Raw genomic sequence first — 18,581 nt, forward strand, 5'->3', positions numbered from 1 at the left:
TCAATTTGTTATCCATTCCCATCAGGTGACATCTGGGTTCTTTCCTGTGTGGGGTATTTATATAAATAAAGCTGCTATGAACATTTGCATACACTTTGATCGTGGACTTCTCTTGAGTGAATACCTAGGAGTAGGATTATTGGGTCATTCAGTAAGGGCATGTTTAACTTTATAAGAGATTGTCAGACTCTTCTAAAGTGGCTGTATGATTTCACATTACTCTAAACTACATATGAGAGTTCTAGCTGTATCTTTGTTAATGTTTGGTATTGTCCACTTAAAAAAATTACTATTCATGGGGCGCCTGGTTGGCTCAGTTGGTTAAGCATCCAAGTTTGGCTTGGGTCATGATCTCATGGTTCATGGATTTGAGCCACGCGTTGGTGTGGTGACACCTGTGCTGACAGCTCAGGGCCTGGAGCCTGCTTCCGATTCTGTGTCTCCCTCTCTCTGCCCATCCCCAACTCGTGCTCTGTGTCTCTTTGAAAAATGAATAAACATTAATTTTTTTTTAAATTATGGGTGTGTAGTGGTATTTAATTATGGTGTTGAAATTTCTCTAATGATGAATAATGTTGGGCATCTTTTCATATGCATATTTTCCATTTGTAAATTTTCCTTAAGGTGTCTCCTTGCATCCTTTGCTTGTTCTTAAAAATTGACTTTTGTATTGAGTTGGAAGAATTATTTATATATGAATGGGTACAAGTCCTTTACCAGAGACATGTTTTGCAAATACTTTCTCCTGGTATATGCTTATCTCATTTCCTTAGTTCTGCCTTTTGTGAAGCAGAAGCCTTTAATTTTGATGAAATCTAATTTATTTATATTTTTCTTTTGATTCTTGCCTAACTAATCTTTGTTAAATCCAAAGTCACAAAAATGTTGTATGTTTTCTTCTAGAAGTTTTATGATTTTAGTTCTTAGGTCTATTACTGATTTCAAGTTAATTCTTATATAAGGTACCAGTATGGACCAGAGTTTTTTGCAATGGATTGCTAATTCCTCTAGCACTATTTTTTTGAAAAATACTCTTTTCCTTGCTGAACTACCTTATTACTTTGGCACCTCTGTGAAATCTGTTGACCACTTGTATGTGTAGGTTCTGTTTTTAGGACTGTCCATTCTGGTCCATTGATCTACAGGTTCTTTTGCCAGTACCCTTCTCTCTTAATATAGCTTTATAATATCTTTCTTTTTATTTTTTTTAATGTTTATTTATTTTTGAGAGAGAGAGAGACAGCAAGCGGGGGAAGAGTAGAGAGAGAGGGAAAAACAGAATCAGAGGCAGGTTCCAGGTTCCGAGCTGTCAGCACAGAGCCTGACACGAGGCTTGAACTCATGAACCACGAGATCATGACCTGAGCCCAGGTCCGTCGCTAACCCAGTGACTGAGCCACCCAGGTGCCCTTTAACATCTTGAAATTATGTAGTTAAGTCCTACAGCTTTATTCTTTTTCAAATTGCTTTGGCTACTTTAGGTTCTTTGCATTTTCATATAAACCTAATTTGATATAAATCAGCTTGTCAATTTCTACCAAAAATAAATATGCCTCTTGTGATTTTGATTAGAATGAAACAAGGGATCTAGAGGTAAGTTTGGGGATAAATGACATCCTGACAGTATTAAATCTGCTGATCCATGAGCATAGTATAATTTCTCCACTTCAGTCTTTAAATTTTTAGTACTCTTTTATAGTTTTAAGTACTCAAGGCCTACATATGTTTTGCTAAATTTAACCCCCCCCCCCCCCAACCACCATTTTTCATACTTTGGATATTATAAAGGGTATTTTCAGTTTATTTTCTAGTTAATTGTTATTAGTACATAGAAATCAATTGGATTTTTGTATATTGACCTTGCATCTTGTGACCTTGAATCAAGGTACTTGATAAACTCAATACTGTAGTTGACAGGTATTTTCAGTTTATTTTCTAGTTAATTGTTATTAGTACATAGAAATCAATTGGATTTTTTTTATATTTTGACCTTGCATCTTGTGACCTTGAATCAAGGTACTTGATAAACTCAGTACTGTAGTTGACCTCATTCTAGTAACTATTTCGTAGAGTTGGGATTTTCTGCATAGACCATCATACCATCTGGGAGTAGACCATTTTACTTCCTTTTCAATCTGTATGCCCCCCCCTTTTTTTCCCCTTACATAAGCTGGGCTCTCTAGTATAATAATGCATAGAAATGGTGAGCATGGAAATTCTTGTCTTGTTCCTGACTATAGGGGAAAAACATTCAGTCTTTCATCATTAACTATGGTGTTAACTCTAGCATTTTTATAAATGCTGTATACCAGGTTGAGAAAATTCCCTTCTGTTCCTAGATTCTGAGAATTTTTTCCATGAATGTGTGTTGAAATTTTCTCCATCCATTGAGAGGATTATAGGATGTGCTATTGTGATTTATTATATAAAAATTATATTCCTTTTCTCATTTCTAGCATAGAGCTCCTAAAACTCTTGGAATTTTTGAAGTGGTAAGAAATGTAAAGGTATCTTTTGTTGCTAATGAAGTGTCTTTAGAAAGGACCTAAGGATGGGGGCTGGTTGCCAGTTGGAGCAAACAATGTCGTTAGAGGGTCTGAACTTTTAGTCCTACCCCAACCTCCTGAGAGAGGAAGGGGGCTACAGATAGAATCACTGGCCCCTAGTGAATGAATCAATCAGTTGTGCTGTTGTAGTAAAACCTCCATAAAACCCCAAAATACTGGATTTGTAGAGCTTTTAAGCTAGTGAACAGTAGAGTTTTGGGGGAGACTGGCATGCCTGGAGAAGGTATGGAGCTCTGTGCCTCTTCCCACTTATCTGGCTGTATGCATCTTCTCCATCTCACTATTTCTGAGTTCTATCTTTAAAAAATTTTTTAACTGATTTTTAAAAAAAAATTTAAGATACAGTTGATATATTAGTTTCAGGTGTACATGATGCTTTGATATGTGTATAATGTGAAATGATCACAGTATGTCTACTTAACATCCATCAGCACATATAGTTAGAAATTCTTTTTGTGATGTCTTAAGATTTACTGTCTTAGCAATTTTCTGTAGTAACATATATAATACATATTATTATAATTGTATAATGTGTCATGTAGTCTTATTATATTTATTAATACATTATGAAATATAGTTACCATGCTGTATATTACATGCTGTACAGGACTTAATTATTTTATAACTGGAATTTTATACCTTTTGACCCTGTCCACCTATTCTACCCACTCCCAAATACCTGCTTCTGGCTATCATCCATCTGTTCTCTATATCTATGAACTCAAGTTTTTATTTATTTATTTATTTTTATTTTGTTTTTTAGATTCTGCGTATAAGTGAGATCATACAGTTGTCTTTCTCTGACTTATTTTCCTTAGTGTGATGCCCTCAAGGTCCGTTCATGTTGTCACAAATGGTAGGATTTCCTTGCTTTTTTTTTATGGCTTAATAATATTCCAGTGTGTGTGTGTGTGTGTGTGTGTGTGTGTGTGTGTGTGTGTGTGTATCATACCATCTTTGTCCATTCATCCGCTGATGAATGCTTAGGTTGTTTCCATGTCTTGGCTATTGTAAATAATGCTGCAATGAACATAGGGATTCAGATATTTTTTTGAGTTAGTGTTTTTATTTCCTTTGGATAAGTACCCAGAACTGAAGTTGCTGGATCATGTGGTAGTATAGTTTTTTTGAGGAACCTCTGTAATGTTTTCCATAGTGGCTACACCAATTTACATTCCACCAACATGCCCCAGGGTTCCTTTTTCTCCATATCCTCACCAGCACTTACTGTTTCTTGTCCTTTTGATAATAGCCATTCTAACAGGTGTGAGGTGATACTTCATTGTGGTTTTGCTTTGCATTTTTATGATGATTAGTGATGTGGAGTACGTTTTCATGTACCTCCTTGTCATCTGTATGTCTTCCTTGGAAAAATGTCTATTCAGATCCTCTGCCCATTTTAAAATTTGGTTGTTTTCTTGCTGTTGAATTGTATAAGTTCTTTATGTATTTGGGATATTAACCCCTTATCAAATATTGGACTTAGAAATTTTTTCTCCTTTTAAGTAGGTTGCCTTTGATTTTGTTGATGGTTTCCTTTGCTGTGTAGAAGCTTTTTTGATGTAGTCCCATTTGTTTATTTTTGCTTTTGGTACTTTTGGTGTCCAATCTAAAAAATCACTGCCAAGAATGGTATCAAGGAACTTACCATCTGTGGGTTTTTTTTTTTTTTTTTTTAGGGTTTGTATGGTTTCACATCTTACATTCAATTTTAATCCATTTTGAGTTTTTGTGGGTGTAGCATTATATTGTTTTATAATAAACCAGTAATAAATCAGTAAGTAAAATGTTTATGAGTTCTGTGGCTGCTTTAGCAACTCGGTTGAACCCAAGGAGGGTGTCATGGAACTTCTGATTTATAGTAACTTGATCAGAAGCACAGATAATAACCTGGACTTGGAATTGTGGTGGGAGTGGGGCACAATCTTGTTGGACTTGGCCCTTAATTTATGGAAGCTGATGTAATGCCAGGTAGATAGACATGAATTGAAGTACAAGATACCCAGCTGATGTTGGAGAATTGCTTGAGTGTGGGATAAAATCCACATACATGTAATTCGAGTCAGAATTCTATAGTGCTTTTCTTTTCTAAAGAAAAATTATTATAATTATAAAAAAATTATAATCCAAGTAATACAGGCCTCTTAAAAGGAATTGGGAAGTTTTTCTTTTATTTACTTATTTATTTGGCATTTTTTTATTTTTTATTTTTAATATGAAATTTATTGTCAAATTGGTTTCCATACAACACCCAGTGCTCATCCCAATGGGGGGGGGGGCGCACCCCCCCCTTCCCTCCCTCCCACCCCTCCCTCCCATCAACCCTCAATTCTCAGTTTTTAAGGGTCTTTTATGTTTTGGCTCCCTCCCTTTCTAACATTTTTTTTTCTTCCCCTTCTCCATGGTCTTCTGTTAAGTTTCTCAGGATCCACATAAGAGTGAAAACATATGGTATCTGTTTCTCTGTATGACTTATTTCACTTAGCATAACACTTTCCAGTTCCATCCATGTTGCTACAAAGGGCCAGATTTCATTCTTTCTCATTTCCACGTAGTACTCCATTGTGTATATAAACCATAATTTCTTTATCCATTCATCAGTTGATGGACATTTAGGCTCTTTCCATAATTTGGCTATTGTTGAGAGTGCTGCTATAAACATTGGGGTACAAGTGCCCCTATGCATCAGCACTCCTGTATCCCTTGGGTAAATTCCTAGCAGTGCTATTGCTGGGCCATAGGGTAGATATATTTTAAATTTTTTGAGGAACCTCCACACTGTTTTCCACAGCAGCTGCACCAGTTTGCATTCCCACTAACAGTACAAGAGGGTTCCCATTTCTCCACATCCTCTCCAACATCTATAGTCTCCTGATTTGTTCATTTTAGCTGTTTTCACTGGCGTGAGGTGGTATCTGAGTGTGGTTTTGATTTGTATTTCCCTCATGAGGAGCGACATTGAGCATCTTTTCATGTGCCTGTTGGCCATCTGGATGTCTTTGGGGAAGTGTCTCTTCATGTTTTCTGCCCATTTCTTCACTGGATTATTTGTTTTTCGGGTGTGGAGTTTGGTGAGCTGTTTATAGATTTTGGATACTAGCCCTTTGTCCAATATGTCATTTGCAAATATTTTTTCCCATTCCGTTGGTTGCCTTTTAGTTTTGTTGATTGTTTCCTTTGCTGTGCAGAAGCTTATTATCTTGATGAGGTCCCAGTAGTTCAATTTTGCTTTTAATTCCCTTGCCTTTGGGGATGTGTCGAGTAAGAAATTGCTGCGGATGAGGTCAGAGAAGTTTTTTCCTGCTTTCTCCTCTAGGGTTTTGATAGTTTCCTGTCTCACATTCAGGTCCTTTATCCATTTTGAGTTTATTTTTGTGCATGGTGTAAGAAAGTGGTCTAGTTTCATTCTTCATGTTGCTCTTCCAGTTCTCCCAGCACCATTGGTTAAAGGGACTGTCTTTTTTCCATTGGATATTCTTTCCTGCTTTGTCAAAGATTAGTTGGCCATACTTTTGTGGGTCTAATTCTGGGGTTTCTATCCTATTCCATTGGTCTATGTGTCTGTTTTTGTGCCAATACCATGCTGTCTTGATGATTACAGCTTTGTAGTAGAGGCTAAAGTCTGGGATTTTGATGCCTCCCACTTTGGTCTTCAATATTACTTTGGCTATTCAGGGTCTTTTGTGATTCCATACAAATTTTATGATTGCTTGTTCTAGCTCCGAGAAGACTGCTGGTGCAATTTTGATTGGGATTGCATTGAATGTGTAGATTGCTTTGGGTAGCATTGACATTTTGACAATATTTATTCTTCCAGTCCACGAGCACGGAATGTTTTTCCATTTCTTTATATCTTCTTCAATTTTCTTCATAAGCTTTCTATAGTTTTCAGCATATAGATCTTTTATATCTTTAGTTAGGTTTATTCCTAGGTATTTTATGCTTCTTGGTGCAATTGTGAAGGGGATCAATTTCTTTATTTGTCTTTCTGTTGCTTCATTATTAGTGTATAAGAAAGCAACTGATTTCTGTACATTGATTTTGTATCCTGCAACTTTGCTGAATTCATGTATCAGTTCTAGCAGACTTTTGGTGGAGTCTGTTGGGTTTTCCATGTATAATATCATTTAATATTGTTATAAATCTATTCTTCTATGCTTATAAAGGAAACATATATACTTGTAGAGTTTTGAGTAGGAACAGCTAGTAAACTCCTCTATAATTTTGAAGAAATGGCAAGTTGTACTTTTATAAATAGGATCTTCAGAAAGGTAATATCTTTGTGGGTAGCTCTAGACTGAAGGTTTTCTCTGGACTGTCTTAGTCACTAGTGCTTCCATAATAAAGTAACTTAGATCAGGTAGCTTTAAACAACAAAAATTTATTTTCTCACAGTTGTGAAGGCTGGAAGTTCCAGACTGGGGCCATAACGTAGCTGCGTTCTGCTGAGAGTTCTCTTGCTGGCTTGCCCCTTCTCGCAGTGTGCTCACATGGCCTTTCCTCAGTGTGTGCACATGGAGGAGACCAAGCTCTCTGGTTTCTCTTTTTGTAGGGGTGCTAATCTCATCACGAAGGCTTCACCCTCATACCTCACCACAAAAAAAAAAAATTACATTGGGGGTTAGGCCTTTAAAATATGAATTTTAGGAAACATAATACCTATCCTAACAAAGCAAAACTCAGAATGATTTAGTCCAAATAAATTAACTGTGTGAAGCTCCACAATGAATAAGTTTGTTTTGGCTTTTCCAATGTTTGAAGTTATTTCCATTTTCCAAATTTATTGTATTGATTAAAAATTCCCGAACAAAATATTAGAGAATGATATAGCATGTTTTTTGGAGACTTTATAGAATTGGGTGGGACGACTGTGCGTTTAGCCATCAGAGCCAGGGAATAACAAATGCAAAGTCTAGGACCTTTGCTCCTGGCATGGCTCCAGGGAGAAGGGTGAGAAAGATGCACATACACTTCTTCTATATCTTTTCTCCTTTGAGTTTCATCCTGTGTTTTGCAGCTCCAAGAATTCCTCGTAGCTGCTGTCTAATAACCACATTTCACTTCTGGGTGAAGTTTTTGCCATTGGAACTATTTAAATCTTGTTCCAAAGAGTTGGCTCTCATTCTTGAACTATGTATTTTACTTTGGTAGCAGACCATACTCTACATAATTACCAGATCTTACATAATCCTATTTCTAAAAAGTACAAATTCCATTTCTTCAGAATTTTAGATCAGTTTGCTATGTGTTTTTGATCAAAACTCCACATGTATTTATGAACATAGAAAAAGAACAGATCTATAACAAATTTAAATTATGAATTTACAGACTTCTTTTTGATCATCTGTATTTCACGTATTTCCAGTGAACACGTTATTTTGTAATAAGGAAAACATGTTATTAAAAAGAAGAAAAATAAGTTTCTCCTTTGTAAAATGAGGGTTAGTATTTTTTCATCTTTCACCTTCAAGAGAAACAGCCAGGGTGGTCACTAGTATCTACCCTTTGTCCATTGTAATGCTTTGTTTCACAAAGGAAATGGTTAGAACAGTTTAAAGCCTCTTTTGCAAGATACGAATAATCTTTTTACCACATTCTATTAAATTTCCTTTAGATTGACTGAAGGGAAGTTTGGATGGAGATGCAAATGTGAGTAGGTGAGAATGGATTAGCTGTATTTTCTAGTGAATGAAGCTTCCTGTAGTCCTACATCACAGGTAACCATAGTGTTACTGTTACTGTGAATAGGTCATGGCCTGTAACAATGGCCGGGGTTTGGTCGGGGAACAGGGATCTGACATTTCTAGGTTGTCTAGCTTTAAGAGTACCCCATCCCACCCTACCCCACCCTACCCCATCTTACATAGTAGAAAACTTCATTGTAACATTCAGCATGAGGTTTAAAGTAGATAAACCTGGAATTATAAAAAGATCTCGCCTTAAACGAATTAAAAATCAGGGCTGGGTGTTAGTTTGCACCTAACTTTTAATTTGCAACCAGACAATTTGGTAGTTTCTGTGTGAATAAGGAGGTGTGCTTGGTTATTGCATATAAGAAAGGATACTTCTTGTATCTCACTTGGTGACCTGGCTCAACTATCCTGTGAGCATCTTCCCTCAACAAGCAGCTGGATACGCTAAACAGTTCCTGTCGGCAGGAGCCGTTCCTGGCTTCATTAATGCAGTTCTCCAGAAGTTGTGTTCTCTGGCCAACTCAAAGTAGCTGTTCGCTATCTCGTTTTCTTGTGAGTTTGGGTGAAGTTTTTAGTATGGCAAGTCACATTCCGTGCTGCCTGGCCTTTAGTCAGATGAGGTATCTGGCAAATATTTAAGCAGTTGAAAGCTTTGCTTCCGTGTGTGTATTGGTGCCAGTTTTGTGATCTTTATCAGAAATGTGTTCATGTTGTACCATATGGCCAAAGGGCTGGAGTATATTCTTCTAAGATGTCACTTCTGTACCTTCCTTCCTTTCAAAATGCTTCCACCCTCATGTTTCTAAATAGCACCCAGGTGTCTGTTTTTAAAACCTTTTTTTTCTTATTACAAAAGTAATATAGATTGATTATAGAAGACTTAAATACAAGAAGGCACAGAAGAAAATAAAAATCACCTGTACTTTTATCATCCAGAAAAGCTGATTTTTTAATTTAAATTCCAGTTCGCTAACATAGTGTAATTAGTTTCAGGTGTTTAATACAGTGATTCAACCCTTCATACAACACCTGGTGCTCATTGCAAGTGCCCTCCTTAATCCCTATCACCTGTTGACCCCTTCGCCTCTCTAGCCATCATCTGGTTCTCTGTAGTTAAAGGTCTGTTTCTTGGTGTGCCTCTTTTCCCCCGTCTTTGCTTGTTTGTTTTGTTTCTTCAAGTTCACATATGAGTGGAATCATATGGTATTTTTCTTGCCCTGACTTATTTCAAAAAGGATACCTACACTCAGATGTTTATAATATCATTATCTACAATAGCCAAATTATGGAAATAGCCTGTGTCCATTGACTGATGAATGGATAAGGAAGATGTGGTATATACATACACTGGAATATTATTCAACCATAAAAAAGAATGAAATCTTGCCATTTCCAATGATGTACATAGAGCTAGAGAGTATTATGCTAAGTGACTTTTTCTTTTTTTAAATAGAATCATTCTGGTCCAGGTTTGTGACCTGCTTTTTTAAGTCATAACTGTGAATTGTGAACATCCCACACTGTTAAATATTGTAATGCAACATAATTAAAAAAATTTTTTTAGTGTCTGTTTTTGAGAGAGAGAGAGACAGAGACAGAGCATGAGCAGGGGAGGGACAGAGAAAGAGGGAGACACAATTTGAAGCAGACTCCAGGCTCTGAGCTGTCAGCACAGAGCCCAACGTGGGGCTCAAACTGAGGAACCGTGAGATCATGACCTGAGCCGAAGGTGGACACTTAACCGACTGAACCACCCAGGTGCCCCACCAATACAGTTTTTAATGGGAGTAGGATGCACCATAATTTATTTAACTTGTAACTTTTGTTAGGCACTAAGGCTGTTTCTAGTGTTTGCTATTAAAAATAGCCTTGTGGGGGCACCTCGCTGGTTCAGTCGGTAGAGTGTGTGAGTCTTAATCTCAGGGTCATGAGTTTAAGCTCCACGTTGGGCATGGAGCCTAGTTAAAAAAATAAAAATAGCCTTGTGATGAAAATCTTGTTCAAATTTGCATATATCCGCTACTCCACAGAATAAATTTCTAGAGCAACAGTCACTGCATCAAAAGGAGTGTGTATTTTTATGTAGTTAAGTTGTCCTCATAAAAGTTTCAGGTAGCACTGAGGTAAGGTGCGTAAGGAATGTGCTTCTTGTACCTTTGATGATACTCAGTATAAATGATCTCTCCCTCACCGCCAACCCAGTATGTTCGGTCTCCCAGTGCTTTTCTAATGCCTTCTGGCATATTATCCCTTCATAACACTCTGTGGATCTTTTCATGATATTTTTTATAATTGCAATTATATTTATGATTGTTTCATGTCTGTCTCTCCACACCAGACTGCAAGTTCCAGGAGGGCAGTGACCATATCTAGTTTATTGACCCCTACAGTGTGCAGCACATAGTATGTGTTCAGTACATTTTTGTTGAATGAATGGGCATTATTATAAAATTAATTTTCCAATATGATAGGTAACTATATTGGACTATTGTCTTTTTATGAGCTTGATGCTTTTATTGCTTAATATTTATCAGTTGCCTGTTTATGTCTTTATCCTTTTTTCTGAGGAGTCCATCTTTTTGATTCAAAGTTCTTCTCTGCCTCTTCTCTGTTCCTAGAGGCTCCTCTCTGAATATGGTATTTTTTCGCATCACTTTCCATCTTTATTTGTGCTCTGATAATGTTTTGTTCACTTGATTTATTCATTCTTTTTGTTTGGTATTTAGGCATCTGGGACTGGAGGATTATTGAAATCAGAGGCCCCTCTTGATTACTTTCCTTATGTCAGTCACTGATTACCTTCCTTTCTTACCCCTGCCCCGGCCCCCATTTTAATTTCTACCCTCCAATTATAGATATCCCCAAGATTAACTGGACTTTAAAAAATCTCCCCACCCCATTCAGTTTAAAGTTAGCTTAATATAGTGGTCTAGCTTGAGGCTAAAACCCATTTTTTTACTTTAAAAAAAAATAATAAAAAAAATTTTTTTTAATGTTTATTCACATTTGAGAGAGAGAGAGAGATAGAGCACAAGCTGGGGTTGGGGGCAGAGAGAGGAGGAGATACAGAATCTGAAGGAGGCTCCAGACTCTGAGCTGTCAGCACAGCCCGATGTGGGGCTTGAACTCACAAACCATGAGCTTATGACGTGAGCCAAAGTCAGACATTTAACCAACTGAGCCACCCAGGCGCCCTGAAGAAAAATTTTTTTTTTAATGTTTACTTTTGAGAGAGAGAGAGAGAGAGGGAAGGGCAGAGAGAGAGGGAGATACAGAATCCAAAAGCAGGCTCCAGGCTCCAAGCTGTCGATACAGAGCCTGATGTGGGGCTCAAACTCAGGAACTGTGAGATCATGACCTGAGCTGAAGTTGGACACTTAACCGACTGAGCCACCCAGGCGCCCCTGTTGTGTTGTTGTTTTGTTTTTTTTTTTTTTCCTTCTTGAGAAACACTCTGTTCCTAGGTAAGAGCATTGTAAACCCAGGCTTGGTAACTGTTTTCTCTAAAGGGCCACGTGGTAAATATTTGAGGCGCTGTTATAAACACCCAACTCTGCCCTTGTGGTGCGAAAAGCAATCATGTGGATAATGGGTAAATGAGTGAGTGTGGCCATGTTCCATTAAAACTTTATGAATACTGGAATTTGAATTTCATATAATTTTCATGTGTCACAAAATATTATTTTCTCCCCTAGCTGTTTAAAAATGTTGAGACAATTTTTAGCTTGTGATTTGCCTGTTACAAGCCATAGTTCAGAGGGAAAAATGACATTTGTAATCCTCATCCTGTTACCTCCCAGTTTCTCAAGCTTTTGGAATTGATTGAAAAACAGCAAAATCCTATCTCTGTGTTCCCAGGTCCTTTTTCCTTCTAAACTGTATAGTCTTTGAGGCTGTTTCCCTGGCCTCTTCCTATTCATCCCTCAGCAGTTCCCTCCTTTGCACGGTGTTCTTTCCTAATTTCCTGGATTCCATGTCCCACCTTTGTCGTGCCCCCTCTCTCTAGTCTGACTTGCTTAGTGCCCTGGTGAAGACGCCTGCCCTCAGTTTTCGTGGCCTCCCAGTTGGTCGTCCACCCTCCCAGTATCATTTTCTGCTGCTGCCAGATTAAACTTCTGATGATGCCTCTCCCCTGCTAAAAATCTCCAACATATGGATTTGTCTACATAACCCGGTGAAACTCCTTAGTTTGGCGTCTTAGGTATTCTGTAGTACTTCCTTCTCCTTTTGTCAGTGTTGTCTTCCGCTCTTTCCTTATTCCCTTCAGGCAAATTATTATTTTTTTCCTTTTTTCCTGTGTTCGTGAAGTTCCTTATACCTTTATTGCCTTCTCTACCACCCTTCTCTGTGATGTTCCCCGGAAGGAAGCCTTCGTTATATTTATAACTTAGTGTGATAATATGTCCTTGTGCAATTCTGCACCTCTTCTTCAGTGATGCTCAGACTCAGCCTTAGCTTATAGTGGTTTATCCATTTATCTCCTTTCCCTACTTAATTTTAAGGGGCTTGAGAAGAATGGCACTGAGGTGACTGTGTGTGTGTGTGTGTGTGTGTGTGTGTGTGTCCGTCCCCTGAAACACCTAGCACAGTGATAAGACAAGAAGTTGTTGTATTGAATCTTCAAATGAGGGGACCATGTTGGGATGTGAAGAATCCGTTACCTTTAGATGCTCTTACTGTTCACTGGGGGAGCTTTAGGGGGTTATCTCATGGCGATTCAGAAGATGTGTGAAGAACATAAGCCCAAGGGCCGAGGCTTTTTGTGAAAGCTAGTGATATAATAATCTTAGGAACCTAATCCGCCCCCCCATCCCCTTTCCCTGTCAACCTTAAGAGATAGTGAAATTCATTTTTCAGATGAGGAAACCCAGACCTAAAAAGGTTACACAGTTTGTAACTAATAACAGACCAAGTGTCAACAAGAAGAAAGATGAAAAAATGCAAAGTTTAGAAGGAAAAAGTATTAATAATGTTTGTGTCTGTGTGATAAAATTTTAGGTAATTTGTTGTTTTTCTCTTTTGTGTCTTTTGTAACATATTTTTTCCACTCATTGTCTTTAAACATAACTCCATGATCTTTCATTCCACTTTAGATCTCCCTGCTGTAGCTGTTCCCTGGGTGTGGGCTGTCTGCATATGCTCCGTGCTTCTCTGACCATGCTTGCCTATGCTTCCAGCTTGCTTTTCCAAGTATTCCTGTACATCTGCCTTACTGGGGCCTCTCCATGCCATTGGCTTCTCTCAGCTAAAATCCTGAGTCCCCTGTTGTCTTAACTTTGGCCTCTCCTGTTTTCCTTTAGAACTGCCGGCCTGTTGCCCTTGCACAGTCCTCCATCATTTTCTCGCCTTTATTTTTCTACTGTCTCAACTGCCTGAACTTTTTTCCCCTTCCCTCTAACTCTTAGGAATGGGCCTTGCTGCCCAACTCACAGAGAATACTGAAGTCATCAGGTAGTAACTCCACCTGACCCCACATTCTGTATCATATGCCTCCTGGTTCTTTCTCCCTTTTTTTTCTACTACAGCAGAAGAGCTTTTCCTTCTTGCCAGGCTCTGGTGCTTTCCTGCCTCCCAGGGACCTTCCATCATCCAGTCTCTTCCTTGCATTTGGCATTCACTAAGCATATGTTTAGTAAACACTGAATTTTTTTAAATAGAAGGAAACTAGGGGCGCCTGGTTGGCTCAGTTGGTTGAGCATCCGACTTCGGCTCAGGTCACGACTCGCGGTCCGTGAGTTCGAGCCCCGCGTCAGGCTCTGGGCTGATGGCTCAGAGCCTGGAGCCTGCTTCCGATTCTGTGTCTCCCTCTCTCTCTGCCCCTCCCCCGTTCATGCTCTGTCTCTCTCTGTCTCAAAAATAAATAAATGTTAAAAAAAATTTTTTTAAATAAAAAAAAATAAATAGAAGGAAACTAGTAACAAGAATCCTTTCTGGGTATGAGTAGGAGATTGAAAAATTGGATACTCTAGAATCTAATTGTTAAAGAGAATGTTAATTATTCTGGAAAATTGAGAGTGTTTAGTTTTATAGATTGCATCTATTTTAGAGGTATTTTATGTGGTATGAAATGCTACAGTGCCTCTTAACAATATTTTACCCATTTGATTGAAATAAAATTTCCTGTGGTAGATGTTTCCTTTTACATATTGTTCATATTTATCTTTGATCTTTTTGGATTATAACCTGAACTTTTTTTTTTTTCATAGTTGGAGAACACATTCAAATCAGTTATTGCACAAATTGGGCCTGGAGGGACTATCAATCCAGAACTAAAACATAAGATAAAATTGGTAAGTATTTTCTGTTTCTGGGAAATGAATAGGGATGATTGATTGTACAATTTAAAAATCTTTTAATGTTGGTTTGTTTTTGAAAGAGCACGAACAAGGGAGGGGTAGAGAGAGAGAGGGAGACACAGAATCCACAGCAGGCTCCAGGCTCTCAGCTGTCAGCACAGAGACAGATGTGGGACTCAAACTCACAAACTGCTAGATTATGACCTGAGCTGAAAAGTTGGCGTTGAACAGACTAAGCCACCCAGGCACCTCTAATTATATATTTAGATCTCATTTGTGGTTAAATTTAATTTGCCTGTAAGTATTTATTAGTTTTACACTTATACCTGATCTTTTCAAATATATAGCAAATGGAGTGGCTATTCGTTTAAGATCAGAAAAAAAAAATACCCACTCCTAAAATTTTTTAATGTTTTCAAAATTATTTTAAAAATTGAAGTGCCAGAAATGCTGTCTGCCTTTTGTTCTTCCCCTTACCCCAATAAATCGTTAGCAAACAGTTCAAGATCTTTACAGTATCAGTTTCGTACATATGTATGTCAAATATTCTAAAAGTTACGTGGCATTTTACTCTGTCGATGTACTATGTTTCATTTATAAGATGTGCAGTTAATTAAATTGGGTTATTCTAGCCTTGGCTATTAAAAAATACTACAGGTAATGTCCTCAAACATGTATCTAGAAGTAGACTTGCCAAAGGTATTGAATAGTCTAGTTTTGGTCATTAATACCTAATTACCCTCTAAAAGGTTTGAACAGATTGACACCCCAAGTGACCGTGAAATGTTACTATCCAATTGGGTTTTTGTAGTTTATACCCCTTGATTTTTACATTGAGCATCTTTTCATATGCTTAGTAGTCATTTGTATTTCTTTTTTTTTTTTAAGAGAGCATATCTTTTTTTTTTTTCAACGTTTATTTATTTTTTTTGGGACAGAGAGAGACAGAGCATGAACGGGGGAGGGGCAGAGAGAGAGGGAGACACAGAATCGGAAACAGGCTCCAGGCTCTGAGCCATCAGCCCAGAGCCCCACGCGGGGCTCGAACTCACGGACCGCGAGGTTGTGACCTGGCTGAAGTCGGACGCTTAACCGACTGCGCCACCCAGGCGCCCCAGCCATTTGTATTTCTTATGTGAATTGCTTTTTCTTGTCTTGGCTTAATGTGTTGTTTTTCCCTATTAACTTGTGAAAGTTCTTTGCCTGTTACGTATCAGGCTAAAGGGTATGTACACTTGAAATTTTGGCAGGAGCTATTTTTTTTTTTTTTTAATTTTTTTTTTTTAACATTTATTTATTTTTGAGACAGAGAGAGACAGAGTATGAATGGGGGAGGGGCAGAGAGAGAGGGAGACACAGAACCGGAAGCAGGCTCCAGGTTCTGAGCCATCAGCCCAGAGCCTGACGCGGGGCTCGAACTCATGGACCGCGAGATAGTGACCTGGCTGAAATCGGATGCTTAACTGACTGTGCCACCCAGGCGCCCCAGCTATTTGTATTTCTTATGTGAATTGCTTTTTCTTGTCTTGGCTTAATGTGTTGTTTTTCCCTATTAACTTGTGAAAGTTCTTTGCCTGTTACGTATCAGGCTAAAGGGTATGTACACTTGAAATTTTGGCAGGAGCTATTCTTTTTTTTTAATTTTTTTTTTTTAACATTTATTTATTTTTGAGACAGAGAGAGACAGAGTATGAACGGGGGAGGGGCAGAGAGAGAGGGAGACACAGAATCGGAAGGAGGCTCCAGGTTCTGAGCCATCAGCCCAGAGCCTGACGCGGGGCTCGAACTCCCCGACCGCAAGATCGTGACCTGAGCTGAAGTCGGACGCTCAACCGACTGAGCCACCCAGGCGCCCCGGCAGGAGCGATTCTTAATTGAATGATCAGAGTGCCATTACAACTCTTACTGCTTTTGAAGTTATTCCATTTCTGATGTCATGATTTTACTGGGAGAAATGCAAAAACCATGGTGCATTCAAATCCTGCTTTTTTGTTTGGACATTTGACCATGTATCCAACGATTATTTAAGGATGTTGAATATGATTTTTTTATGGTAATAAAAAGGAGAAAAATTAAGTATTCACTGGTAAAGCATTGGTTAAATTAACTACCCAAACTAGACAACATCATGTGGCTCATAAAAATGTTTCTTTATATCTCACTTAATTTACATGGAAGTATCTTCTTGACATATTGTTAGACTTTAAAAACAGGGTTTATAGAATAGCATGTTAAGTGTTGTCCTTTCATGTAAAGTCATGTGTAATGTGTGTGTACATAAAGGGGTTTCTGAAAGGATGATTTCTGAAAACCAGCAGCAGCTATCTCTGGGTCACAGGATTTTGGAGTCATTTTTATATTTTTCTGAAACTTGATTTAGACTTTTTAATTAAATATGTAAAATTTGGAAGAATCTGGGAAAACAAAGCTTTTTATACTTTCAGGGGATAGAATAAGTTTGCTTTTAGGAATTTTTCCTAAAAAATTGGACAAGTGTGAAAGATGCAAATAAGAGAATAATTATAAGAATTGTGATGATAACAAACAGGACACAACCATAAAGAGAGGATCTAGTAAATAAATATAAATATATTGAATTATTAGAAAACCCTATAACCAGTAAATATGTTGATCCGTATTTACTGCCATGGAAAGATGGTGGTATGATAATAAAAACTTGTTATGGAAATGACCTTATTTTTTATACTAAATATAGATATTTTTATGTGCATATGGGCAACAATGACTATGGATAATTTTTTTCTTTGCTTAATGGTATTTTTTTCAAAGTTTTCTATAGTGTCCATTGTATTTTTTCCTTCCATTTAAAATACTTGAAGCTATGCTGTAGGGTATTTATTTTATGTGAGCTAAAGCTAAATAGGTTTGCTAAAGATTTGTAGGAATTTCTGGAGAGCTGTGGCATTGCAGTGTTATGTAAGAATGATTTCCCACTCTGGAAACATTGGAAATCACTGCCTTCGTTTGGTTATAACCTTTTTTAAAACTGGAAACCGATCTAAATTATTGTGAGTTTTAATTCATTCACTCAATAATTTTTTTTTACCTTTATTACTATTTAAGTTTATACTGTTTTATTTTAATACTTTGTTAGCAGCACCCTAATGGTGTCTATTTATATTGCATTTTATTTTCTATTAGGTTGTATCCAAATTTCCAGAGGGTTTGCTTATTTCTAAACTTCTTGGAGAGTTTGAGGTGAGTATTTTTTTTTTTTTAATGGCTTATGTTTCTTGTGATGGATAGAAATTTTGTTGCCACTCGTGGGATCTTCCAAGTGTGTGCCCTAGAACTTAAATATTTTGTTTTGCGTTTTGGTATCCTTTTCTTTACCAAAAGAGTTAAGAATATGGTGCTTTGTAAGTACTTCATTGTACATAGGAAGGATATCTTTACCACTTAAAATTATTATTAGAATCAAAGTTAATTTATTTTTAAGGCCTGATAATACTAAGTGTTAGTCGGCATGTGGAGAAACCAAATACGTCCTCCACTGCTTGTGCAATAGAGCCCCTTTGGAGAGCATTTTGTCAGTATCAAGTAAAGTTGAAGATTTGCACCCCCAGTGATCCAGCATTTCCACTTCTAATGTATACTCTAGAGAAACTGCTGCATGTGTGCACATGCACACATATGTAAGACGTGCACGTGGCAGCAGAGTAAAAACTGGAAACAGATTAAACGACTGTCATAGGAAGATGGATAAATTGAGGTGGACATTGATGCACTGGAATAATACACAGTAGATAAAATGAACTAGGTTTGTTGTGCAATGCAGATCATTTTTGGAGCCATCTGTTGAGTGAAAAAAATCAAGCTGCAGAATGGTAATTCAGTTATTACTTTAAATCCAATTAAAAAAATGCTAAGACCTGTATAAGTTCTATGCCAAGCTGCATTCTGACTGCTTTTCATATTGTAATTCATTTGACTTTCACAACAGACTGAGGCACAGAGCAGTGACTTGCCTAAGGGTCACATAGCCAGTAACAGGTAGATCCAGG

The 18,581-nt window shown here is 37.6% G+C and overlaps 1 protein-coding gene across 6 annotated transcripts in view; it reads left to right on the forward strand.

The window, feature by feature from the left end:
* Positions 1-18,581, forward strand: part of TDRD5 (tudor domain containing 5) — a 109,619-nt gene that overhangs the window by 15,938 nt on the left and 75,100 nt on the right. For all 6 annotated transcript variants that reach the window (XM_047841188.1, XM_047841190.1, XM_047841191.1 and 3 more), the window contains 2 exons: positions 14,467-14,550; positions 17,719-17,775. In XM_047841188.1, the coding sequence (XP_047697144.1) occupies positions 14,467-14,550; positions 17,719-17,775 (141 nt within the window). The remainder of the gene's footprint in view (positions 1-14,466; positions 14,551-17,718; positions 17,776-18,581) is intronic.

This window comes from Prionailurus viverrinus, chromosome F1, assembly GCF_022837055.1.
Source record: "Prionailurus viverrinus isolate Anna chromosome F1, UM_Priviv_1.0, whole genome shotgun sequence".
NCBI classification, from domain to species: Eukaryota; Metazoa; Chordata; class Mammalia; order Carnivora; family Felidae; genus Prionailurus; species Prionailurus viverrinus.